This window comes from Limanda limanda, chromosome 17 (genome assembly GCF_963576545.1).
Source record: "Limanda limanda chromosome 17, fLimLim1.1, whole genome shotgun sequence".
In the NCBI taxonomy this organism is placed as follows: Eukaryota; Metazoa; Chordata; class Actinopteri; order Pleuronectiformes; family Pleuronectidae; genus Limanda; species Limanda limanda.
The window spans coordinates 15,636,580-15,661,097 of NC_083652.1; the positions used below are offsets into that span (position 1 = coordinate 15,636,580).

Consider the following 24,518-nt stretch of genomic DNA (forward strand, 5'->3'; position numbering starts at 1 on the left):
TCATAACTGATTTATTTAATCAATATCCATGAATTATTCACTTAGAAATCAATGAAAAGGCTTATTTTTTTTCTGGCTTATACCCCGTTGTTTTGTGGTCAACAAACGAACCCACTAACATGTGACAGACGGGTGAAAACATAACTCTATATTAGAGCCGTTTGCATAGGATGAAAAGAGGTGAATGAAAAGCAATATACAGCACAAGTGACAGACCCCCCCCAAAAAATGCTGCTTCTGTTTTCCACCCACTTACTGCTCCCTCTCTCTATCCGCCCTCCACTCTCTCTCTCTCTCTCTCTCTCTCTCTCTCTCTCTCTCTCCCTCTCTCTCTCTCTCTCTCTCTCTCTCTCTCTCTCCACGGTTTCCTTCCCTTCTCCTCTGGTTCCAGGAAAGTTAAAGGTCAGACCTGTCTGTGTCTTGCAGATAAATCAGCTCCCACCACATCACTGTGTGTACATCTCTGTGCCAACCAGCTCAGGCGCGTGTGCACACTGACCCACACGGACCCCCCGACAGGACTGGCCTTCACTGTACCTATCCTCTGTTCTAAAAACAAAAAACACAGCAATGAACATGATTAACGGAGTCAGTTCCCAAAACCCTCCTGGCTCGCTTGGTCAAAGGTGCGCAAACACACACACACACACACACACACACACACACACACACACACACACACACACACACACACACACACAGAGAGCTTCTTTTTTAAAGTTGTAGTTGTTTTAATGTCACATTTATCTTCTCTGTCACAGGCACTTATTACTGAATAAACTGGATTTCTTTCTTTGCCTTCTGTCCTCTCTCTCTCAGCGGTGAGTGAATACAGGACACGGTGCGTTTTATGGCATCAAAGATTATCCTCACACCCATTTCTTTAAAAGTTAGACAGAGTGTTACTGCTATAGCACCCGGGATTCATTTAAACGTGGCACACTTGGCATCGGCTCAGCTCGCGGTGTCACGGCGATGTACGACCTCTGCCATAGAGAGAGGATACACACACAGTACAGGGCGGGTAAAGAGAGAGAGGACAGGGGCGGAGGGCGGTGGCATCAGGAGAAGATATATGAAGAGAGGGACAGAGAGGGATGTGTGCATGGAGTGGTGTAATCTGCTTTTGATTGAATAATGGAAGGCAGCATGCTTCCCTCTCTGAGTTACTGACCGCTATAAGAAACAGATCTGGCCCCTGCCTCCACACTGCATTAGCATCTGTGTGTGTGCGTATGAGTGTGTGTTTGTGTGTGTGTGTGTGTGTGTGTGTGTGTGTGTGTGTGTATGTGTGTGTGTGTGTACATGTTGGCCCCTGGCATGTAGTTTATGGGCAAATGGATGAGGCACAGATTGATACTCTGACGACGCTGATTCAACCTTCAAAATCAATTACTTGTCTACTCACTCTCTCCATCTCTCACACACACACAAACACACACACACACACACGCACACACACACGCACACACACACATGAACCATCCTCCTCGCTTAACTGCAACTCCTTCTTAATGTAATTAACCTGAATCCTCGCTCCCTCTGCTGAATTCACCCTGGCCGCACTGCTCCTCTCCTTCTCTCTGCTGAATAATTTCTGTCACGTTTCTTTCCTTTCTTTCTTTCTATTCCACCTGTTTCCCCTGTATGTCATTTGCTCTTTGATTTTAAAACTTTGAGTTATTTAAAATCGATCCATGCTCTCTATTGAGAATTGGACGCTGTATGTGGTGCAGCTGTGACAGCAGCAGAGGAAGGGGAAGCTGTGGCCAGACTGCGTGCGTTTAAAAAATGCTGATGTTTTGGCCTCACAGACATTTGGGGTCAAAGTCTGTCCATCTTTGGATTTCAGGGGATTTATAACACTTGTTGGAAAGCTCTTGTTGCACTTAATGTAACGAGTTGCCAGTCTGTGTGTGTGTGTGTGTGTGTGTGTGTGTGTGTGTGTGTGTGTGTATTTGTGTGTGTCTGTGTAGGGGCTATGACCCACACAGTGGAGAAGAGAAAATGACCATAGGTACAAGCAAAATGCAGCAGAGCCTCTCACTCTGAGCTGAAATAAAACGAGAACACCAATAAGGTGAAAAACACAGATAAGAAAATATATATATTTCTTTGGGGGACGAGGGGTCCTATATGGGATCATGGCTACTTTTCAGTATGAGAGTAAACCAGGCAGAGTGTATCACAGGCAAGACACTGACTGACCAGAATTCATCTCTATTAAAGGGCCAATTATCAGCCTAGATAATATGCCAGTAGCTGTGGAGCAACACAGAGGATTTACAACCTCCACCGACAGTAATTCAGCTCAAAGTGACAGAGTTAACCGCCGACTGGGAGTCTACCAAATTTGGCTTATTATCGAGTCTCCCTATAACTCCCTGTGCTTTTTATTTGTGGCTCATGACAGTATGGGTGGTATAATTTCATTGTGTATATGTGTGTGTGTGTGTGTGTGTTATCCTGGAGTCCTACTTGGGTGGGAACTGAAGTCGTTTGAAGTCTGTTTGGGATTTTGTCACAGCAGCAGCGTCACAATCGTGTAAGATACATTCACAGAATACTGCAGGTAAGTAGTTAAGTAGTTAAAGATGGTTCTGGTCCAACACACAGGTGCCGAGTGTCTTTGAGTTTCTCTTCCACTCTGTTTAAAACCCTGGTTCTTTACGTGGTTCTCGTTTCCATCACAACTCTTTGCCCTGCTCACTTTATCTCTCTCGCTCTGTGTGTGTTAGGAGCGACTGGTTTATATACTGCTGTGTTTGAGGTAGCGACTCCGCCATTATTTATTAATTGGCCTTTTACAGAGACCCTCCATTAACGGGGGAGCTGCCATTAAATCCATCAGCATCGTCTCTCTCTCTCTGTAACACACACACACACACACACACACACACACACACACACACACACACACACACACAAACACACACATACACACACTCCGCAGGCCTGATTCTCACATGCGTGTGCACATGTGCTTGCGTTTCCAGTGACTGATGATGTTAAAGTACGTGAGATCTGAGAAAAAACATATTCTGTGTGAAAAATTCAAGACTTTATCAAAAGACGTCATGCTTGTTTATGGATGAATAATGCAAACATGATGTAACTCTGCCTGCTAGGGGGTCTCCCAGTCAAAACAATAAAAGAAACATACTTTGATAACATCATGAAGCAGCATGGGATCATGGGAGTTACTGTCTACCTAATATAACCCAACGTTTTAGTCACGTTATGCAGCAAATGACTAAAAATATCTGAAAAATAATTAATGGTGAGCCATTTCAATGATCAACACAACAAAAAATAAGTAGTTTACCCTGGAGCTCATAGCAGAGACGGGCAAAGCGCATATGATGTAATTAATACCAGATAGTGCTCATTTGGGGACAAGATGTTAAAATTTCGAAAAATAGCAAAAATAAAATGTTTTCCTTCCTTGAGATTTGCAGTTTTCTTGACACTTGATGATTCAACACACAGAAATCCACTGCGAACGAAGATAGGAAGTGACAGTTGCCCCGAGAGACCAGAATGCAATGCGGTCACTTGACATGTTACGTTTTGAGTGACATGCATGACTCAACCCTCCCACCTTCAAGTGGAACGCAACCAGTCAGAAGCAGCCAGTGGCCTCGCTCTGCAAACTGCAAACCTTATGGAAATGTTTGAAACTCACAGCTCTCACCAGAGTCGACATGAAAGAACACAATCACCGGCACAAACATCTTAAAGCCGCCGAGCATCTGCTGCCGCACGACTTCTCCTCTTAAACGACGAGCATATTTAAACATAAGAATACAGATGCTCGCTGTCGTTAGAACAAATGGCTTCGGCTCTGCAGAGCGTCCTCTGGCAAACACAGAGCTAACAATCCAGGACCTATTTTTGGACTTTTACTGTATGTCGTTGTCTTCTTCTTCTTTGGAATCCCCTCCAGGGCCGGAGCTGTTTATATTCTGCTCTACAGCTGAATTCTTTATCTAGAGGAGCTTCAAGGAGCCAGTAGCCGTCCATCTGGAGTTATCATTTGTTTATTGCTTCTCGTGTCCTCCTCTGTTTTTATTCCCAGTCTTGCATCAGCCCCCTTTTTTTTATGTCGATCTGGACCCTGATCTCACATTCGCTTGTGTGTGTGTGTGTCTGAGTGTCTGTGTTGCATTAGCTGTTGGCATTTTTATGTTTCTGCATGCCTGGGCGCTTCTGTATATCTGTGGGCACATAAATGCATAAGAAGTGTGTGCATATGTGTGTGTGTGTGTGTGTGTGTGTGTGTGTGTGTGTGTGTGTGTGTGTGTGTGTGTGTGTGTGTGTGTGTGTCCCCTTGAGGAATTAGTCCAGATGGCCTTAAAACAATGAACCAGCCCTCGGAACATCTCGTTATTCTCTCCCATTCAATTAGCAGCTGATCAAACCAAGTGGGAGAAGCTGTACCGTTCTAGAAGCTTTGTGAAACCCCTCGGAGACCGAACACGCACACACACACACTCACACACACACACACACACACACACACACACACACACACACACACACACACACACACACACATATCAAGAGAGAACAGCCACTGCAACACACTGATGGAGAAAACACAAAGTCTTTCATGTTGTCACGCTTGATCCAAGTGTATCAGAGTTGAGACACATTGCGCTGTGTTAGGATTTAGCATTAGTTCTGAATTAAACTGGGGCCAATTCAGGACTAATCCTAACCTCAACCGAACCACACTTCACATCTTAACCCTAAAACCTTAACCAGGAGCTCAGAAAGGACGTTTGGCCTCATTAAGACCTGGATTTGGTGCAAGAGAAACAGTAACTTTTAACATCCAGTACATCTCATCGCTGTGTGAAGTTAAAACCACACCTCTTAGTTCCGTGCTCCTCTGCAGGAAACTCAACTCTCACCCATCTTCTCCTCCTCCTTCTCACCCCTCCTCATTTTATTCTTCACTCTTCTTTTCATCCTCTGCACTGCCATCCCTTCTATCCTTCCCCGTCTCCATCTTCCGCCCGTCTTCTCTCCAATGGCTTTTTTTATAACTGCCTTTTTTCTTCATCACCTCTTTTTTTATTCTCTTTCCTCTCCTTCCATCTCCCCAATGCATATATTCTGTTTGAGGTTCTGTAACGTCTGAAGTTCTTTCCTCTTCCTCTCTCGTTCTCTCCCTTACTGCGCAGCATCTTCTTGTTGTACTCTTGTTGGCCGTGTTCACATGGAGCCACTAACTCAATTAAGACTCAGAATTACAGCTCAATTAGAGTAAGAAACGCCTCATTTAACCACCTAGATCGAATAATTGCCCACTGAGAGATTTCATTTAATTTTCATTAACTTTTTATGACTTAACTGACGACAATTGGTTGCGTAACTGTTGTTCCCTTTAAATTTCTATTTTTAAGATGGTCTCTCCGTACATGCTTGGTAAAAGAGGTTTTTCCTGGGGAAGACACAGGGATTCTCCTCGACTGTTGCAACATTAACAAGAGCACTTTACCACCGATGTTCTTTTCTAAGAGTCTTCCTGGAGGAATAATCTGTGGTTTGAGGTTCTGAGGCAGAGAGTACTGCAGGTGTAGTTCAACTTCTCCTGTCAAGAGGTAAACCCAGACAAAAATTCTACTTTGGTGGGAAGCACAGGTTGCTGGACTGAAGTGCTTGGTGCAGAGCCGTGGTTTTAAAAAGTTTGAGGGAAACAAAATGTAGGTGTCACAAGTTTTCTCTCTGCTGAATAACCAAATTTTCTGCACTTCTTCTAGCTGCTCCCCATCTTCAGCCTCTCTTCTGGTGAGATCTGAATATCTCGGGGATATATCTGAAACACTCTATTCAAAAGGTGGCTTCTTTTTAACCTGTTTGGCCTCAGGATGGAGTCTAGAGCTGCTGATGACCCTGTGAGAAAAACATCAATGCAAAGTAAACCTGAGAATAGCCTGATTATAAAGATGGACGACATGGTGGCTCGCAAAATCTATGGGACAAGCATGGACCAAATTAAAAAGTCAAAATACACGTCAAATAAATCTTTCTCAAAGATCTATTCAGCTATGTTAGATAATTCTTATCACACTGATGTTTACCTAAAGGCTAATTTGTTCAAAAGGTTTTGTTTTAATTGCTAATTTGATGCTAGAAAAATCGAGTGAAGCATTTGGAGTGACAGCCGAGGCAGATCGGTCGAGCGCCGCGGCCTCGTCTACTGGGGCTTCACATCAGGGATAATTGGCTTCATTTCTGGATAGTGGGAGGAAGTGGCAGATATGTTGTCAATGTAAATGTAATGTAATGTGTTGTCGATCTTTATATACAGTCTCTGATATGGATAAGTAAAAATATGATGAGGTTGCTAGATCCAAAGCAAGAGGATCACTCTACTCATCCTTTTTAAAGACAGACCATCTAACAGTGCACTTTCTTAACACGCTTTGATGAGCACAATGTCCTCAAGCACAAATACAGTCCTCGTCAATCTGAGCCGAGTTAAAAACACATTAGCTTGACTCCCAGGGAGGTTGATATGGACACATTAACCTTCACCTCAACAGTGTTAACAGAGATAATTGTGACCGAGACTAAGCCAGTATCACACCAAGCATTGTATACTTCACTGTATTAGCACAGCATCAGTGGAAAAGACTGTTTCCATGGACTCTGAGCACATTCTCCATGATATAAAAACACTATCTGTCTCTGTGTGCACCTCTGTCCGTCCTTCTACTGTACGTCCCTCCAGTCCCGGCCCTGGGAGGACAGTTCCCTCTTCAGATGAGTGGGCACTTCAAACGCGTACAGACATGAAGCTCGATGGGACAGGGTGAGTGTAAAATTAGCAGCTCTCTACGCTGAGCTGTTAATGCCACGTCCTTCCTCCCACGGCTTCATCCATCCCAATGGGTTAGTATCAAACGCTTGAACAGAGGCAGACACGATTTTCAGGTGGGGAGTGGGGGGGTTCATTTTCCACTTCCACACTAAAGTTATTTATCTGCAGTCCTTTGTTTTTAGAGTGAAATCCACATAGTGCAAATGTGTTTTCTTCTCCTCTTCGTCGATCTCTCTCCCACTGTCAAGCAGCTTCGTGCTTGAATGTTGTTTCACATTTTTCTCCACAACATCCCTCTCCAACGTGTCAGCACACACACACACACACACACACACACACACACACACACACACACACACACACACACACACACACACACACACACACACACACACACACACACACATCCACAGGATCCACTTCACCTGACAGTCATCTTTCAGGGAAAAAACCTGAAATGCTTGTAAGCATATACACACAGCAGACTGTCTCCCACACACACACAGACACACACAGCATAGCTCAGCATGTCAGATACCAAATTAGGAAATAATATGCAAGGTCGCACAAACATGTTCTGCTCACTCAGGAGAAAAAAAAACACACACATACAGGAGCTTGGTGCTTCCTGGATACCAGACATATTCAGCTGTTTATGACACCGCCTTTTATTGGTTGTTCTTTTTTTAGGCAACGGTATATGAATATCAGATTTGTATATACTGGGAAGATTAGCACTGATGCTGGCACATTAATATCTTGACAAACATGTGCAACAAATAATAAATCTAGTAAGAGAGAGAGAAATCTAATAAAGTCTAATGAAGAAAATTATATCTATAGCTTCCGCTCCATGTAAGTGAATCAGTAGGGAGGGTTCAGGAGATTAAAACCATTCTGATACCAATGTATGGTCAGATATTTATATTTATATATGTATATTAAAATTGTATTGTTATCAAATGTACTTGAGGTCTGATATTTAATGGTGTAATCACAAACTTTATGATAAATATAAGTAAAAAGTATTATTATTAATGTAATTAATGTAAAATGTACAACTATAAAGACTTGTTCATTCTGGGTTGTACCATGATGATACAGAGTCATGTATTTTTTAATCAAAAAGAGTCTTGGCCCAGTACAACTGGGAGCATATTAACTGGATAAAACCCCTAATTTACCGAATTAACTTTTATAAGCAGCGGCTAATATCATCTGCTGCGATCAAGATTTTAATCAGCAGAAGTTCGATGGTCAGAGGAGACGAGAAAAACATGAACGGCCCGAAACCTCAATGTTCTCTTTGTTTTAATTTGCTAATTAGACATAAGGAGCGGAGCTGAGGGCCCAGTTAAGAGATTTACATCTGGGTGAAATGGATCTCAGTATTTTGCAAACCAAGAAATGGATCCAGAACGCATCAGTGAAAAGAAACTTAGTAAAATCTGGAACAGGTCGGGTGAGCTTTGTTGAGTCGCCTGGTTTTTACCTCATGTGGTTTATTAAAGCTGTAGGATGCACTTCCTGTTGATTAGGCCTGAATGATTATTATACAATCAATTTTTTTATCTTCCATCACTGTATCACTCAAAAATCGTCATAAAGCAAGATAAACATGAACCGGTTGATTTTTATGTATATGCTTTAAAGAACACAATAAAAAAGTGGTGTCAACAGAATCATTAAAAAACCTGTAATATCTTTTTTTAATTAATGTCATAACTTAATATCCTTATGGAGGATAATAAAACTTCCACTTAATACCCGCACACAGTTTATTTCCTCTGAGCTCTGAGGGCCTGAAAGGTGCAAAGATGAAAATAAATCTATAACATCCCAGGGCTAGTGACAAGGAAACTTCAGGTTCCGCCTGTGAGGCTGCTGCTGATGTTTGTGTAACACAAATCAAAATGGCCCTGTTCAGTCATGAAGTCTGGTTTTATCTGGAGATTTCATTACATGAGTGAAAAGGCTTCACTGGTCTGTTGTTTACTCTCATTTAACAACAGACAGACTCTCCATCAGCTGCGAGGCTGCTGATCTGTTGCTGGAGGCAAACAGACAAAACTTTCTTTGACTGATCAATGGAGTATGAAAAACTTGGTCTTTTGATATTTTGGACATGGTCCTGCTCCAATTATCTCCTGGGCTACAAAGACTTATTTTCTCTTAATTGGTTTCACTGCCGAGCGAGGTCATTAGGTGCTTTCTAGGAGATCTGTGTGTGTCTGTGTGTGTTTCAGGATACTAAAAATTAGCTATTATGCCTGGTTTCCATTTTGTTGACTTTTTAGTTGAAGGTTGGGCTTTCAGAGATCTTTCTCTCAGCAGCAGCTGATTTAGCGGAGGACAACAGTCCAACATGGACTCCAGCTTCACCGTCCTGAGCCGGGCTGACAGATGACCCTCCTGTTAGACCTCCTCTCTCTGACAAATTGCCTCACGAGCACACGCCGTCGCTCAGCTCGCCCCCCTCTGATCTGTTCGTTAGTGCGTCATCTCGTTAGCGCCGGCGCCCGCAGCTCGGCGAGGTCTCGGGCCCGTCCAGCGTCCGTCGCCCTGCCGACACAAGGCCGCCAACTGGAACAAACCAGATCAGAGCTCAGTGCGTGGGAGGTCTGTCACACACACTCATGTTCGCACTCCTCTGCCTGCAGTGCACTGTGGCATTCAAACACACACACACACACACACACACACACACACACACACACACACACAACTGGAGGTCCTAACAGAGTGCTATTGGACACAAGTTTAAACACATGGAGACATACAGGGACACACATGGAGACAAAAATGCCGACTACCACACAAGCTCACGACCACTGCCCTCCTGCTGCATTACAACAACCACATGCACATATACCATCAGACTGTAAAGGAGAGACTGGGAGGATTTTAAATGCATCTTTTAAGTAAATCATTCTCCTTCCTGGGTTAATCGCAGGTCAAACTAACTGAGCGCGTTTGTTGACGTTTCAGTCCGTCCAGCTTGCCTCTAAATGTCTGACAGGAAACAGATGACGGCGTCAGCTGTCTGCGAGTCGTAGACATTAACCAGTGGACGTCTAGTGTTTCTACGTTCCATTTAACAACGTGACAGTTTGTACTCTGGGACGGAAAAAGAAACCCCGCAAAGAACCTCCTGGATGTCAGACACATCTCCTCCATTATTCCTCCAGTCATCCTCTCAGCTCCGACAGCTCTACAGCTGTAGCGCTGCTGGTGGCATCCTGCCTAATGACCACCAACTTTTAATGAGTGAAAGGAAGGAGCGAGCCAAGGAATGGATGGATAAATAGTCTGAGGGGTGAGTCACTCTCTGGATACACAAATCCAAGTCGTCACAGAGGCTGGCAGGTCTTCACGGAGCCGCTTCATCTCCTATACGCTGCAAACTGTGTTTTTATAGCTGATGCTGGTTCAGAGATTTGTGTCGGCAACCTCTGACCTGCACATTCATCACAGGGCCGAGCGGCAGCTGTGAATACAAAAGTGGGTCCGTGCACTCCCCTGTCTTTAACACGGGGCAGATGCAGATAAGAATTCACCTCCTCGCAGGTATTTTTAGATCATCGGGGAACAAATGCAAAGCAGATTTGGAGTGTGTTGCGTTTAAGTGATGTTTCGCCAAGAATCCTATCGGACTTTGATACTTCTTCACAGAATTTCATTTAGGCACCATGTTTAATGTGTGGGCCATATTTTCCACCATTATTCTAGTAGGAAGCCTATTCTGCAGTGAATCTGTATGTAAATGAATTGGAAAGTAAATCCTTCACAGATGAAGCAGAGGGTAAACCAAGCCAGGATAGAATCATACAATTAGGAGTTTGACATTTACATTTGTATCTACAGTAAATCGTACGTATGAGGAAACATCAATTCTTTTGTTGTAGCTGTATTTAAATGTGTGTAGCATTGTGAGGAGCGGGCCGATTGTTGTCGTGCTGTGTTGTGTGTTGCTCTGTGTCGTGTGGCTCCCTCCTCTCCAGACAAGTACATAACAGAACCATTAAATAGCCTCTTCAGCTAAAATCTGTTTAACACACATCAGGCCTGCTGCACCTCAGCTGGGTCAGCTGCTTCACAATGCCCTTTCATCTCGCACAAAGAAGTGTGTGTGTGTGTGTGTGTGTGTTTGTGTGTGTGTGTGTGTTTCTGTGTGTGTGATGCAGCTTCCATGTGTGTTTGAGCTGTTGTATCAGTGTTCCATTAGAAGGCAGACAAGGGGGCAGCGAGAGAAACGTTCCTTCATTGAAGCCTAATGGACATTAAACGGCAGTCCCCACCCACCACACACACACAGACACACACACACACAGACACACACACACACACACACACACACACACACACACACACACACACACACAGCAAATAAGAAATGTTTTGAATGATGCTTCCTTCCTTCCGAGAAACAATTAATGTTGTCTCCGTCTGTCTGAAGAAGATGAATGCATCTCCATTGACCCGGTGCCTGCGTGTGTGTGTGTGTGAATGTGTGTAACCTTTATTAGTTCAGACAAACAGTGATAAGTTCGATCCTACCAGAGAACAATAGATAATTTACAGGGGAAGACAGCTCATTGGCTTTTGGTTTGATTACACTGACGTGGAGGCGTCTAGTTCACAACAGATGTTGCTCTCGCACCACTGAGAGTGAATGAACTGTTCCAACTGCAAACACACGTGTCACCTAGTGGTTCTAATATGATTTTTGATTCAATCATATCATCCCGCACATTCGTTAACATTATATTTGTCTGACTCAATGTTTCAAGACTTTTCTGCCTTTCACACCAGCTCATTGTCTCTGTTCATCCAATCACAACCTGACACGCTTGCCTTGAGCCAATCACCTGTAAGCTGTCATAGTTTTAAGTCTCTATCTCTCTCTCTCCTGCCATCCACCTCAACTCTGGATACCGTCCAATCAGAAGCCTCCATGAGACGTCCCAACTTCCTGCTCCATTCCTCAACTTCACCACCCGAGTCGAGGCCACATTAAGACAAACAGTGTTGAGCAAAACAATCTAAAAAAAATAATCATATGTACAATGAATCTTTAGACCTGCACTTGGCTGATTAATATTCATGCCACTGTGGAGAACTCTGAACCTGGTGGTAAAGAGCTGTAATTACCCGACTGAAGCCAGGACTGGGGAAAATATTATAAATTGTTACATTTTAATATCCTGCCCTCACGCACTCTGTCTGCTGTCAGAAATGATGTCAGTCTGTTCACGCTGCCAATTCAGACTCCTCCCGTGAAAAGACTTTTCCTCTATGTGTGCATCTCGCATCTCAACTTAAATCATTTCAATGATTCCACAGAAATCTCTACTTGTTTTTGGTGAGACGCCTCAATTCTGTCGACGGAGGAACCAGCTGTGACATCTCCTCTTACTCAGCCCGTCTCTGTTGCGACTCCGCTGTCGGTTCAGTGTCGGTTCAATATGGTGTCGGTCACGTTCCGGTGCATTAAATCACCCAAAACAAATCTGATATGACCAGCGCTTGAGCACGAAGGCTGGGTCGACTTCCTCTGCCTATTGCCTCGGTGCATCAGCGCTCATGTGCTGCTGCGCTCAACCTTCATCTGCCACGGCCACTTCTTCAACGTGCCCCCCTCCCCCTCCGGGTCAGAACCTCTGGACCTCTTCAACGACCCCTCTGTTGGGATGTGACAGACACACACACACACACACACACACACACACACACACACACACACCTCCACCTCCTGTGCTATTTCCCAAAACACACTCTTTCTATAAATTACTCATAAATAATATAGTTATTGACTCAGCACTCAGGCATGAACGCACACACAAGCACACACACTCACACAGTAGTTTGACATCCCCTATCCCCATTGCTCCAATGTGCAGCACTGCTATCTTGTTGCCTAGTAACCAGGTAGTTTCTAGTAGAAGCTTCTTTTCTGAGAGCGAATCCCACCGTCCTAGACGTCTCTTTCTTCTTCTCTCACCCAGTCTCGCTCTCTCTACTCGCTCTCACACGCACACACACACACACACACACACACACGCACAAATTGCAACACACAACATGCACTCTGGATTCACCGGGCACTTTCTTTCACGTCAACCTTCAATCACCACTTGACATTAAAACTAGGTTGCTGTAAGACTTTTCACACAACACTTATCTATGCACACTGCCTACCTTTCTCTCTCTCTCTCTAACTCTCTATGTCTCTCTCTCTCTCTCTCACACACACACAAACACACACACACACTCTCCTGTGCATACAGGCCCAATTTGTGGACAAAGCAGAGCCACGTGCTGCAGAGCAGAAAGGAAGAGAACCAGAGAGAAGAGGCTGCAGTTTTCAGGTCTCTGAGGATGTGCAGTTAAGTATCAGGCTCTATCCTTTGCAAACTAGTGCTGTTAATGCATTTGTTACACTTATACACACAAGCACACGCACAGATCGGCAGAGAATTTGTAGCAGCACATTTCGAACTGGAGGCCGCCTTAAAACAAAGAAGGTCCTGTTTAATCATTGCATTCAATTGCAAAAACAAAACATGAAACATTGAGAACACGAAAATGTAAAGATGAAGAAAGACTTGCAAATAATAACCCGGTCCCACTGATCTGTTATTCTACATCTGTTTCTTTTCTCTCGTGTATTCACAGTACACGGCCGTTCTGTGTCTGTATTAAAGCAGGAAGTTACATATGCATTTAGAAAATATTGCAGTGAATATGATTTTCTACCTCACTTTCTCACTCACACATACACACACACTGCGCTGTCTGCATTGCCATGACAACCCAGTGCTGGATTCTGATGGGTTTGCTTTATCTTTTATTTATTCATCCATCTCTGCATCACTCTTTCATACCATTACACACACACACACAGATGTGCATCCATCCTAACGTACACAGCCCCTCGTTTAGAAGCCGCTCCGGTCTTCAGAGTCGGTAATACGGAGGAAATATGCGTCTGTGAATACCCTGAACATTGTGTTCCTGTTTTTTTTATGCTGCAATCAATTTTGGTTGCCTCCAAAACATTGCTGTGTGAAATGAAAAGCTGTCCATTTAAAGTAGGACTTTACAAATGGCCTCTGCTTGTCGTGCTCTGTGTGTGATTCTGTCATTCCAATCATCTTTCAGACAGTAATGTGATCAGCGGCAAGGCGACGGCTGCTGTGTTATTCATGTGGAGCTCAACTGTGGGGAAACGGCTCAGCGCAGCAGGAGCCCACAGACACACACAAGCACTGCACACACACACACACACACAACACACAAAAAAAACTCATTAGGAGCAGCAAACGCAACAAGACAATATGACCTAAAAACATAAATGAATACTAAGCATCCGGTTGACAGCGGCGAGATGAAGAGAAGGAGCTCCAGCCGCCATCGAGGGGTCAGCTGACAATCCCAACCCCGGCACGATGCCTGTTCCCTGGGGAGCACCGTGCTGACCTCTCCTTCACAGCACCTCCTCCGCAAAAAGAAATACATTATCGCCTTTGGCTATTTCTCACGTCTTCCTAAGAGGTGTGTGTGTGTGTGTATGTGTGAATGTGTGTTTGTGTGTGAGTGTTTGAATGTGTGTGAAAGTGTGTGTGTGAGAGTGTGTTGATGGAGACGCACTACGTAGCTGTCTATTTTATGACCAAGTCCAGTGTTACTGAACTTCATTCCCCCAAATTAAACACACACACACACACACACACACACACACACACAAATCATGCCAATAAATCAGTACATCCTGGGAGTGAGTCCTTGTCAATGAGTCCTTTGATTTGATTTGATTTGATGCTGAGACACTAAGACTAATGATGCGACAGAATGAACCACCCTGACAATTCATTTCAGGAAGTGATCTCATTATCAAACAAAAAAAGTCTGCGTTTGCAAATGTAAAAATGTAAAAAACTGCATAATTGATCCTGTCCTCCGATAAAGCAAAAGAAAAAAAAACGCCAGAGCTCATATAGGTTTAAGCAGCAAGTAAAAGATACAAGGGACGAGACGTGAAAGGAGGAGAAACAAAGGAGGAGCACACGTTATTCAGCTTCAGCTTTTTGGGGAGAGAAACATGGGGGAGAGGGGGGGGGGTGCAGGCTGAGAGAGTGAGAGAGAGAGAGAGAGAGAGAGAGAGAGAGAGAGAGAGAGAGAGAGACGAGAGGTTTGCACTCGTCACTCACAATCCTGATTGGCCGTGAGCAGCGTGTTAAAGAAAAAAGATTGGATTCAAATCACCAATTTCTGTCCTTTCTCACTTCTCCTGCTCGTCTATCACGGCCGTAGTCACCTCCCTCTCTCCGTCCTGATCCTTTTCTCTTTATCCTGTTTACACCCTGTTCTCCTTTCCGTGTTCTTGCCTCAACTTTCAGCTTCCTGTCCTCTCTCCCTCTCTCTCTCTGACCCCCCCGGTCTGCTTTCAATCCCAGACTTCATTTGCTTCCTCAATTTCATTAATTTTTTTATTCTCTCAATCCTTCCACTAATCTCTCTCCCTCTTTCCACGCTCGTTCCAGCTTCGCCTGACACCAACACGCCTGCTGCACTCGTTCACTCACACGCAGTCGTCTCTCCGTCATTATTCGTTTTCTGATGCGTATGGGTGGTGGGTTGATCCGTGCAAACACAGAGTGCACTTCAAAAAAGTCATCAACATGATGCGTAGCCATGGCGACAGCTGCCAAAAATCCCTCCTACACAAGAGAAGAGGACATATCAGTGTGCGAGGAACTTGACTGACAGCTCTCTGAGCGACAGAAGTGAGATGTGCCTTCTCCTATAAGTATATCTAGACATATAGAGGTAAACACATAAAATCATTTCCTTCCTCCTCCTTTTCAAATTGTATTAAGACCAATTTGTTACACACACAGTACAATAATGTGAAATGGCCTTCAGCTCTTTAGGGATCGTCCACCAGTGTCAGGACACTAATCATTCAGGTGGAGATCGGCAGTGGCAGGTTGAAACAGAAGCGTCTGGCAGCAGCTGGCGTCTCAGCGGTGGCACATGTCCGTCTGCAGCTCTGCTCAGCGCTGACAGGGAACTGCAGTGCAGCAGGACCTGCACTTTAAAAGTTGAGGGAAACTAAAATGAAATAAATAAATCCCAGGACGATGTTGTTTTCAGACAGCAGGAGGACTCAATGATCCACTCCTTAACAGGTTGACCTTCTGTCTCTGACCAGCAGCCTCACTCAGATTGACCTCTGACCTTCAGCAGGACTTCAGTGTGCTCTGATTAACTACCGTCTGGTTCGCTGCTGAAGCATGTGGACGACCACACTGTGATTTCCTGCTGCACTGACATTTTGAGCATTCCCTTAAAAGGAATAGTTAAACTTCTTTTTCATGAGACTGCAGAGAGAGAGGAACACTTAATAATTAACGCACTGTATCCTGTTTATTGAATCCAGACAGAAATCCGCAGTGGACAAAATATCTTCTAACTGTAACCCAGACTCCTCCATTGTGTTTCTGCTCAGATCCCTGGTGGCATCCGTCATTTCACCACCACCAGCCACCGTATACGGCCTGAAGCACCAACTCTCCAAATCTGAAACACTCCATTCCTCGGGAGTGTTTCTTGTAGTCAGGAGCTCAGCGCCTGGGGCAGGAGAACGGTAACCGCCTAAAGCATGAGTGTGTGTGTTTGTGTGTGTGTGTGTGTGTGCACAGTTGAGTATAAACATATGTACTCCTGCCAGGGCCGGGTCTAGACAGGCATGTATGAGGGGGCAGCCACAAATCTTGAGGGGGCATTGTGCTTTATTATATTATTATTATTATAAGTTGGGATTTAGTTTGAGGGGGCACAACATTTATTTGAGGGGGCCAGGCCCCCTCTTGCCCCTGCCTAGACCTGGCCCTGACTCCTGCGTGCATTTAGCCCAAATTTATGCACATGAAGCCCAGGACAGTTTCAGGTCATTTTGCAAAGCGCTCTGTGAACAGTGAGCCAGGGGATGAAGATCCTACTGTACTGGAAATAATCCCACAACACACACAAGGAAAGGCTGGCTCACACACACACACACACACACACACGCACACACAGACAAAAACCTTACTTAACACCTGGAGGCCTATCAAAAATAGAGTTTACTTCTCTTTGACCACATCATGTATTTCTAATCAACAACAGAGATCCACGTCAAGCTTGGTCCACACTTTTCCTTTTTATTAAACAAAAAGTCAAACCTCTTAAAATGTTGAATGTGTTCTAGACCCCAAAAAGCCACAAGAGTCTAAAACTGATGAAATAATAATATTATCAAGCAGCTGTCTGAGTAAATAATTCAGTGGACGCTTTTTACTTTTTGAAGCCGTGTTCCAGTTGCCCCTTTTCCTACATAAGTGATGCCATATGAATAGATTTTGGAAGTCGGTACACTATATTCTGCTTTGTCTTATTAAAAAAATGTAGTCTTTTGATTTTATGAAGCATTGCGGATGTTTTCTGGAAAAGTAAACATGTACTTCAAGTGTTTTGGTGAATATTTTAGGTTCTTTTCTCCTTTTGTAGCATAAATCTGGTCATTAGAAGGGATGTTGTTGAAAAGTGTGTTTCATCCCATGGCTGCTGTGTGTCTGGGGAACTGTTGCCAACATAGAGCGGTTTATGACTATAAAGGGTATCACAGAGGCAGGGGGACTATTTATGCTTAGTTCCTCTACAAATATTTTACAGAAACAATGTTTATCTGAGGTGGTTCAGCAGTTTGCATCGTCGTGTCAGAGCAAGAATGTTCTTGGTTGGAATCTGGGTTCGGCCGGGGGTCTCTCTAAGGCCATGAGGTATAGATAATGGACAAATAGAATGTGTATTCGCCATGAAGTTTTTGAGAATTGCAAGTAAATCTATATCTGTGTGCATTCTGCTCTTTTTCAATTGTGCAAGAGAGTCCATGTCAATGTGGTGTGTCTCTGCAGCAGTGTGGAGATTGAGCTGTTGCAGACAGTCCTGGAAAGTGGTGCTTTACCACAAACACGGAGAGCGACACACACATATCACAACACATTTTGTGAGGATTGTGCCGGGCGTGCCAGTGCCTCATACGTCAGAGAGACAGGATCCCTCTGCATCTGCAGTGATGCGCAGCTCATGACCCACAATCTGCTGTTATCGTGAGCACAGGCCAAATCCATTGAGTCACCACACGCACACACACAGACACACACACACACACACACACACACAAAAACTGCTCAGTATCAATACAGCAAGATGAGCACAGAGTCTGGCAGAGATGCACAGAAGCTTTGTGCATTTACACCCTCACAAACACACACACACACACACACACATACACACACACCTCGGGATGCCTGTCAGAGTGTCAGGAGAAGAGATGACAACCTGCTGACATCAAGGCCACCTCTCTATGTCAATCACACAACAGATATGAAGTTAGAGCTGCACACATACACACACCACAGAGAGAATAAAACTCTCTTACATCACGTTGATGTGCGAGTGAGAGAAAGTAGCCAAATTTACTATATTTGCCACGAAGACGGAGCTGATTAGGGATCATTTAATCACCGCTGCACTGCAGGTTGTTACAGATCCCCCCCCCCCTCTGCAAATCGCAAGGCGTCTTATCAACTTAAAGTCAATAATTACCCAGGCTACATTTAAATGAGATTCTTCATGCCGGAGATTTGATCTCGTTTGAGTATTTGTCCCACCCCATGTCAGGGAGTATTAAATCGTTCTGCCACAGTCTCACATTCCTGCAGATATCACTTATACTTGATTTATGTTTTTGACTCAAGTTTCTCATCATCTTTTCCCTGCTGAAATAAGAGTTGCTTAATTATCTGACAAGAAATAATTGATGACTCCCATCCCTCAAAGTAGCAAGAAAACAGAAGAAAACAGGTTGCCTGCTGTTCTGTGTGTGCGTGTGTGTGTGTGCGTGTGTGTGTGTGTGTGTGTGTGTGTGTGTGTGTGTGTGTGTGTGTGTGTGTGTGTGTGTGTGTGTGTGTGTGTGTGTGTGTGTGTGTCAGTGTGTGTGTGTGCATCTCAATCAAGCTTCATTCATTCATTAATTAACTTACTTAGAAAAGGACAAGGGGCATTGCTCTACATGTGTTGAGTGCAGGATGACTAATGGAGACAGAAAGCATGATGAATCCACTCATCGGTTTGGATTAACCTCGTCTGGCCCGTGAATCTGATCTAATCAGCATGAATCAGCTTGTTATTCCATCACATCATCTAACAACAGACTCATAAACATTCTGTCATGTGATGGTGTCACAGCATCAGACCTGAAACAGCCTATTCAAGCAAAACTGAATATGCAGCATTATTTATCTACTGGACCATTTTTTTCATGATGTAAGTAGACAAAATATATAACACTGGTCAAGTTGTTTTTTTGGCACATCAATGAAGAACTGTTACATATTATATATTTGTATTATGCTACCGTCATCCTGTCAGATTATAAAGATCAGGATATAGTTGAAAAACACTCCAGTTGTCCATCTGGTTTGTTAAATGATCTTAAAGCCAGATGTACAAATAAAACAGCAGAACAAATTAAACCTGAGACAATGAGCTACGTTGTCTCCGGCCTTGAATGAGGCTGATATTCAGGATCTGACAATCATGGAGCTTATCACACCTACATCTCAACATGGACCCACAAATACAAAAAGAAGCACAAAGACTTCCTCGTTTTAAAAAGTATGAACATGTTTGAGGCTTTTTCGTTTTGCATCTTGTTTCAAAATGCAAAATCAATAAAAAGCCATTCCGGGTTCATCAACGAACAACTTTAGTCACTCACTGCTTTGCTGTAGTTGCAGCTCGACTAATGGAATGGATTTTACTTTTATGAACATCCTCATTTGATCGATGATGATGAAGCTGATAAACATGATGGATGAGGGAATCCTGTTGTTGTGACCTGCTCGATCGGTTCCTGATTCCGGTAGGGATTTGCAAAATAGAAAAAAAAGGTTTGATCACTGGTTTGCTTGACCTCTGTGAGCAGTTTAACCAGCGAGTATAAGCCTTTGTGTGGTTGAGTGGCAGAGCATTTATACTGGGAATAATATTTACATAGTCCACCGTGGACCACCAACCCTGCGCTGCTTACACGGTGGGTCACACACACACAGACACACACACACAGACACAGACACACACACACACAGACACACACAGAGCTGTCCAGTCTGTGAGATCAGCTCTTGTGACGTCACCTGGTTCCAGTCTTAAGCCAGTAACAGCGAGAGGCACATTCATTAGCCGTGTTGCCCTCGGTACAAACTCCTGGACACCAGACGAGAACTCAGAAATTAGAAATGCTATCAGGACACAAACGAGGTGAAGAGCACATGTGCCTCATAACCTCTATCATCCCTGCTACAGAACTGAGAACACGGCAGACATCACGTAATGCAACATGAACATCTGTCCAACAGCAGCCTGCACAGCCACATGTCCTTTGTGTTTCAGTCTGTACGTCTGACTGGAGACAAGTGGATAATTTTCGCTCCTCGCTCCGGTTCTCATCTGTTTGCTCTGATTTGCTCTTATTTCAAATGAAAGCCTCTGGATTCCTTTAACTTTCATCTACTCCTGTTTTGCATGCATATGAGAGTGCATGTTAAAACCTCAGCTTTGCTTTCATCTCACTGGAACAATACAAATCGAGTGAAAACTACAGCGATTCATGTATAACACATGTTCAGTTATTGTATGTGAGCAGCAGAATGGGATGAAACAAACTTGGCCTGGTTCCCTGCTACTTTGTGCTTTAATCGTTAATCAACAGCCAACAGCCAACAAGATGTGCATTTGTATAATTTCCAAAAATACCTCCGTTCTTCTCGTAAGTTCCAAGATTTCAGAGTATACAAATATAACACTGTGACATTAATCCCCCAGAGGGAAATGTCCTATTTGGAAATGTGGTGAGCGGCATTAAACAGAAACCTCTGAGCTGGAGGAGGTGCTTTGATGGAACAGATGACATGGTCGTTTGTGTCAAAGACTCCAGTTGCACAAGCGTCTCCTCGTCAAACCACAGCAGGATGGACACGGTGAGAGTGTCCTCGAGCGCTGGAGGAGCATTCCAAGAACTTTACATAAAGTCCTCATTGATATTTAGACCGTGAAAACTAGTTCCTTAATGTTGTGCGTGGCCTTGTAGGAAGTTTTACTCGATAACAGAATCCTGGTTATCTTGAGTTTCAAATATGTGACAAATAACCTGCATTTCAGACCTGGGGAATGGAGATTTAAAGTTGATGGATGCATTTGTAGGAGGCTAAGACCGCTTCATTAACCAGATTTATTTATATCGGTATATGTAGACAGAAATATGGGCTTGATTCTATATAAAATGAGGCTCAGTGTGTATCTTAGTCACTGTTTTAAACATATCTTGTGATGTAGAAAACTTCTTCAAAAGCAATCAAATAAGTGCTCAATATATATATCAATATAATGCTAATACGTTGTGAAAGCACCTCATTCCATGTCCTTTTCTGTGGCATCAAAGCCCACAAAGACACAGATAGAACATGCAAAATCCACACAAACTTGGGATTCAAACCAAGAACCCTCTTGCTATCAGCTGAGCAAACCACTGCTCAACCATGTCACCCCAGCCCAGAGACAATGTCAAACAAATCTGTGCAGAGAGAGGTAGCCAAAGAAATAACATGATGCAGTACAGTGAAATTACCAATAGACTCTGTCTTTTGCTTCAACACTAAAAACGGTGCATTAATGCGAACCCACTATATTCATTTAGATATTTATTGGCCTGCATAGCCAGTTAAAACGTGCTGGTCCTTGTCCTTTGGCCAAAAAAACACCATCTAAAAACAACAAAGTGGTCAAATCTGCAGCTAAAACAGCTTCTTTACGCAAAATGCACCAACATGGTTTCCTTTGACCAAGCGATTGACCATCTCACTGGATTTTGTAAATTATACTCTCAGCCATAAAGAAAGAGCGAGCTCGTAGCGAAGATTAAAATCTAAAATCATCCATACCTCAAGGTGCTGCAGGACAGAAAATCAATAGCAGTATCTACTGTTAATCATTTGAAGAGGAGCTCAACACGAGCCAGGCCTCTTGTCTCTGTATGAACAGCCTCACGCTTTGGGGACTGTCAGGGCTCCGGGCCCAAAAAGAAACACACGATAATAAACCTCATCATTACAATCTCCAAAGGGCTCTTCTAATATAAGAAATTGTACACAAGGTCAAACTGTGCATAAACATAAATAATAGACAAGTTTAAGTTTAAGTGCAAACCTTCATACACACATTTAATCCTTCTAGTCTTCAGGCAAACCTCTAAAATCAGGAGTGTTTTGGCAGAAGGCTGGTGGCAGGATGCCTTGTCAGAGGGCGTCACTGCAGTTTCCTGTACAAAGCTGAATATAGAATCTAAGGAGGTTCTCACAATGTTCAAATTGCCGTGGACTAAAGTAATCTGCCGTTCTCAAGGCCCCCCCACTCAGCTCGGGAGACCACGCCACTGCCTCCTTTAGAGACACCTGTTGCAAAGCCCCTGATCTCATGAATCCACACAGTGGGAGTCTGAGGACATGTGACCCCAGTGTCAGTCCGGTTCCACCATTAGAAACAAGCAGAGTTGCTTAATTGACATGGCTAATGCAAAGCTTTCAAACCATTACCACCCATTAGCATCAGCTGCTGACATCATCATGTTGGACGTACAGTTTGGACTTGAAAGCAAACGAATCACGTGCCATCCATCAGCAGATAAGAGAAGCAGTACTCACATGTACAGGACTCGAGGCACATTTGGTCTTACCACAGGTATCAGACAGGGTTAGATTTCCAGTATGTGAAAGGATATGGGTTACAGACGACTCGAAGACACCAGTTCCGAGGCCTGGTGGTTTGCTTTAGGCAGAAGAAGGCCACGGGCACCAGGGCCGGGTACGGCTGCTGCTCCTCCTCCTCGGAGACGCAGTCTGGATCCCGGATAGGAGCCCTGATGCGAACTCCCAGTGTCGGTCCAACTTCCACCTCCAGCTCGGGTTCCTGCTCCTCACGCTCCTGAACCTCAGGACTCCATTCGCCTCCCTGACCACGGCTGCTCCTACGGCCCCTTCTCCTCTCAATTTCCTCCTTCTCCTCCTCATCTTCATCACTGCTTCCGCCAGGGTCATCATCCTGACCCCGGGCATAGGGCGTCGGTATGGAGAGCCTCACCTCCTCCTGCACCTCCTCCTGCCCCTCCTGGCACTCGGCGTACTGAAAGCGCGCTCTCCCCTCGCCATCAGTCATGATAGAGCATCAGGCAGAGCCACTCTGAAGGGAGGTCAGAGAGAGGGAGGTTAGAGGGAGAGAGAGGAGGACAGCAGTGTGATGAGAGCGGCAGAGACGGAGGTAAACGGAGGAGAAGAACATTTGCAGAGACGCAGAGAAATGGGGAGAGAAAGAGAAGAGGACGGCGATCAACTCAGCGAAGAGCCACTGGAGACGAGTCACAGTGGGAAAACCAAATAAACACTCAGGCTGTTTCCTCCTCCCATCCCCTCGGGGGGGCAGGACTACTTGCTTGCAATCAATCCCCACACAGATTTTCCAATATTTGCTTACTAACCTGGCAGCGCTCGAGGCGTTTCACGAGCATGTATTTCACAAAGCTCCTTGTCACTTCTAAACATTGTCTACCCCCACCCCCCCTTTTTTCTATTCTCTCTCTCCACTTAAAAGAAAAAGAACAAAAGCGGCCCTCTGCCTCTGATAGAAAATAAAATTACCGTGCACAACACTGGGTCCCTGTGGAGCATCAGAGAGACATTGTGTGAACACATTATCAGTGATACACTCGGCTCCACAGACGCACAATTGTTTGCTTTTACACCAAAGAGAGACACAAAATGAATCGAGTAAAGTGATGACAATAACCCAGAGGAGCGCTGCACAATCATAGAGTGACATAGTGGGAATGGTGAGTGTTTTATCACTGTGTCTCCCTCTGTCTTCTTCCTGTTGCTATGTGATGGAACAGATGGACTAGTCTGCTCTACTGGAGCTTCTTCAGCCCACACCACGCATTTGTGGGCAGGGAATGCGCAAAAGAGAAGAAGAAGAGCACAATACATGGCACAATAATCCCAATTTTTATCATTATTAATATGATTATGACAAGAAATACATAAATTAAACATAAGAAATGATGATTGACTTGTCTCTGTTGTGGGCTTTTTAGGTCAAATGGGTTTACTGTCGTTTGGAAGATAAAAGCGCATCTGAGGTTGGAGGCAGTTCTGCGCGCTCCTGAAGGATCAAATGAAAAACATGAACCCTGCTCTGATCGGGATAATGTTGGAAAGCATTTCCAAAGCGTGACAAAGGAAATGAAAAGCTCCAGAGGGAGTGGATAGCCCATCACCTGCATTTCTCCTTGTTTGTTTTAAAAGTGAACACATGGATGCTAAAAACGTGTCAGACATTGTGGAGCAACTTTATTCTCCTGACATATACCTTATCGAGACGGAATCGGAAGTTCCCATAAGCATGATCCGTGTTTTCCCGTGTTTCTGTCGCGCACCAGCCTTCCTTCCTTCCTCAGCAACCCGGAGCTTCCCCTCCTCCAAAAAAAAAAAAAAATCCCCTCCTCACTTCTTGCGCCTTTTTGCCACAGATC

The 24,518-nt window shown here is 44.2% G+C and overlaps 1 protein-coding gene across 1 annotated transcript in view; it reads right to left on the reverse strand.

Moving 5' to 3' along the window:
• The window catches only part of cacna1ha (calcium channel, voltage-dependent, T type, alpha 1H subunit a), a 90,951-nt gene extending 67,802 nt beyond the window's left edge, over positions 1-23,149 (reverse strand). The window contains exon 1 of the mRNA XM_061089776.1: positions 22,716-23,149. Within this exon, the coding sequence (XP_060945759.1) occupies positions 22,716-23,149 (434 nt within the window). The remainder of the gene's footprint in view (positions 1-22,715) is intronic.
• Positions 23,150-24,518: the final 1,369 nt, after the last annotated feature.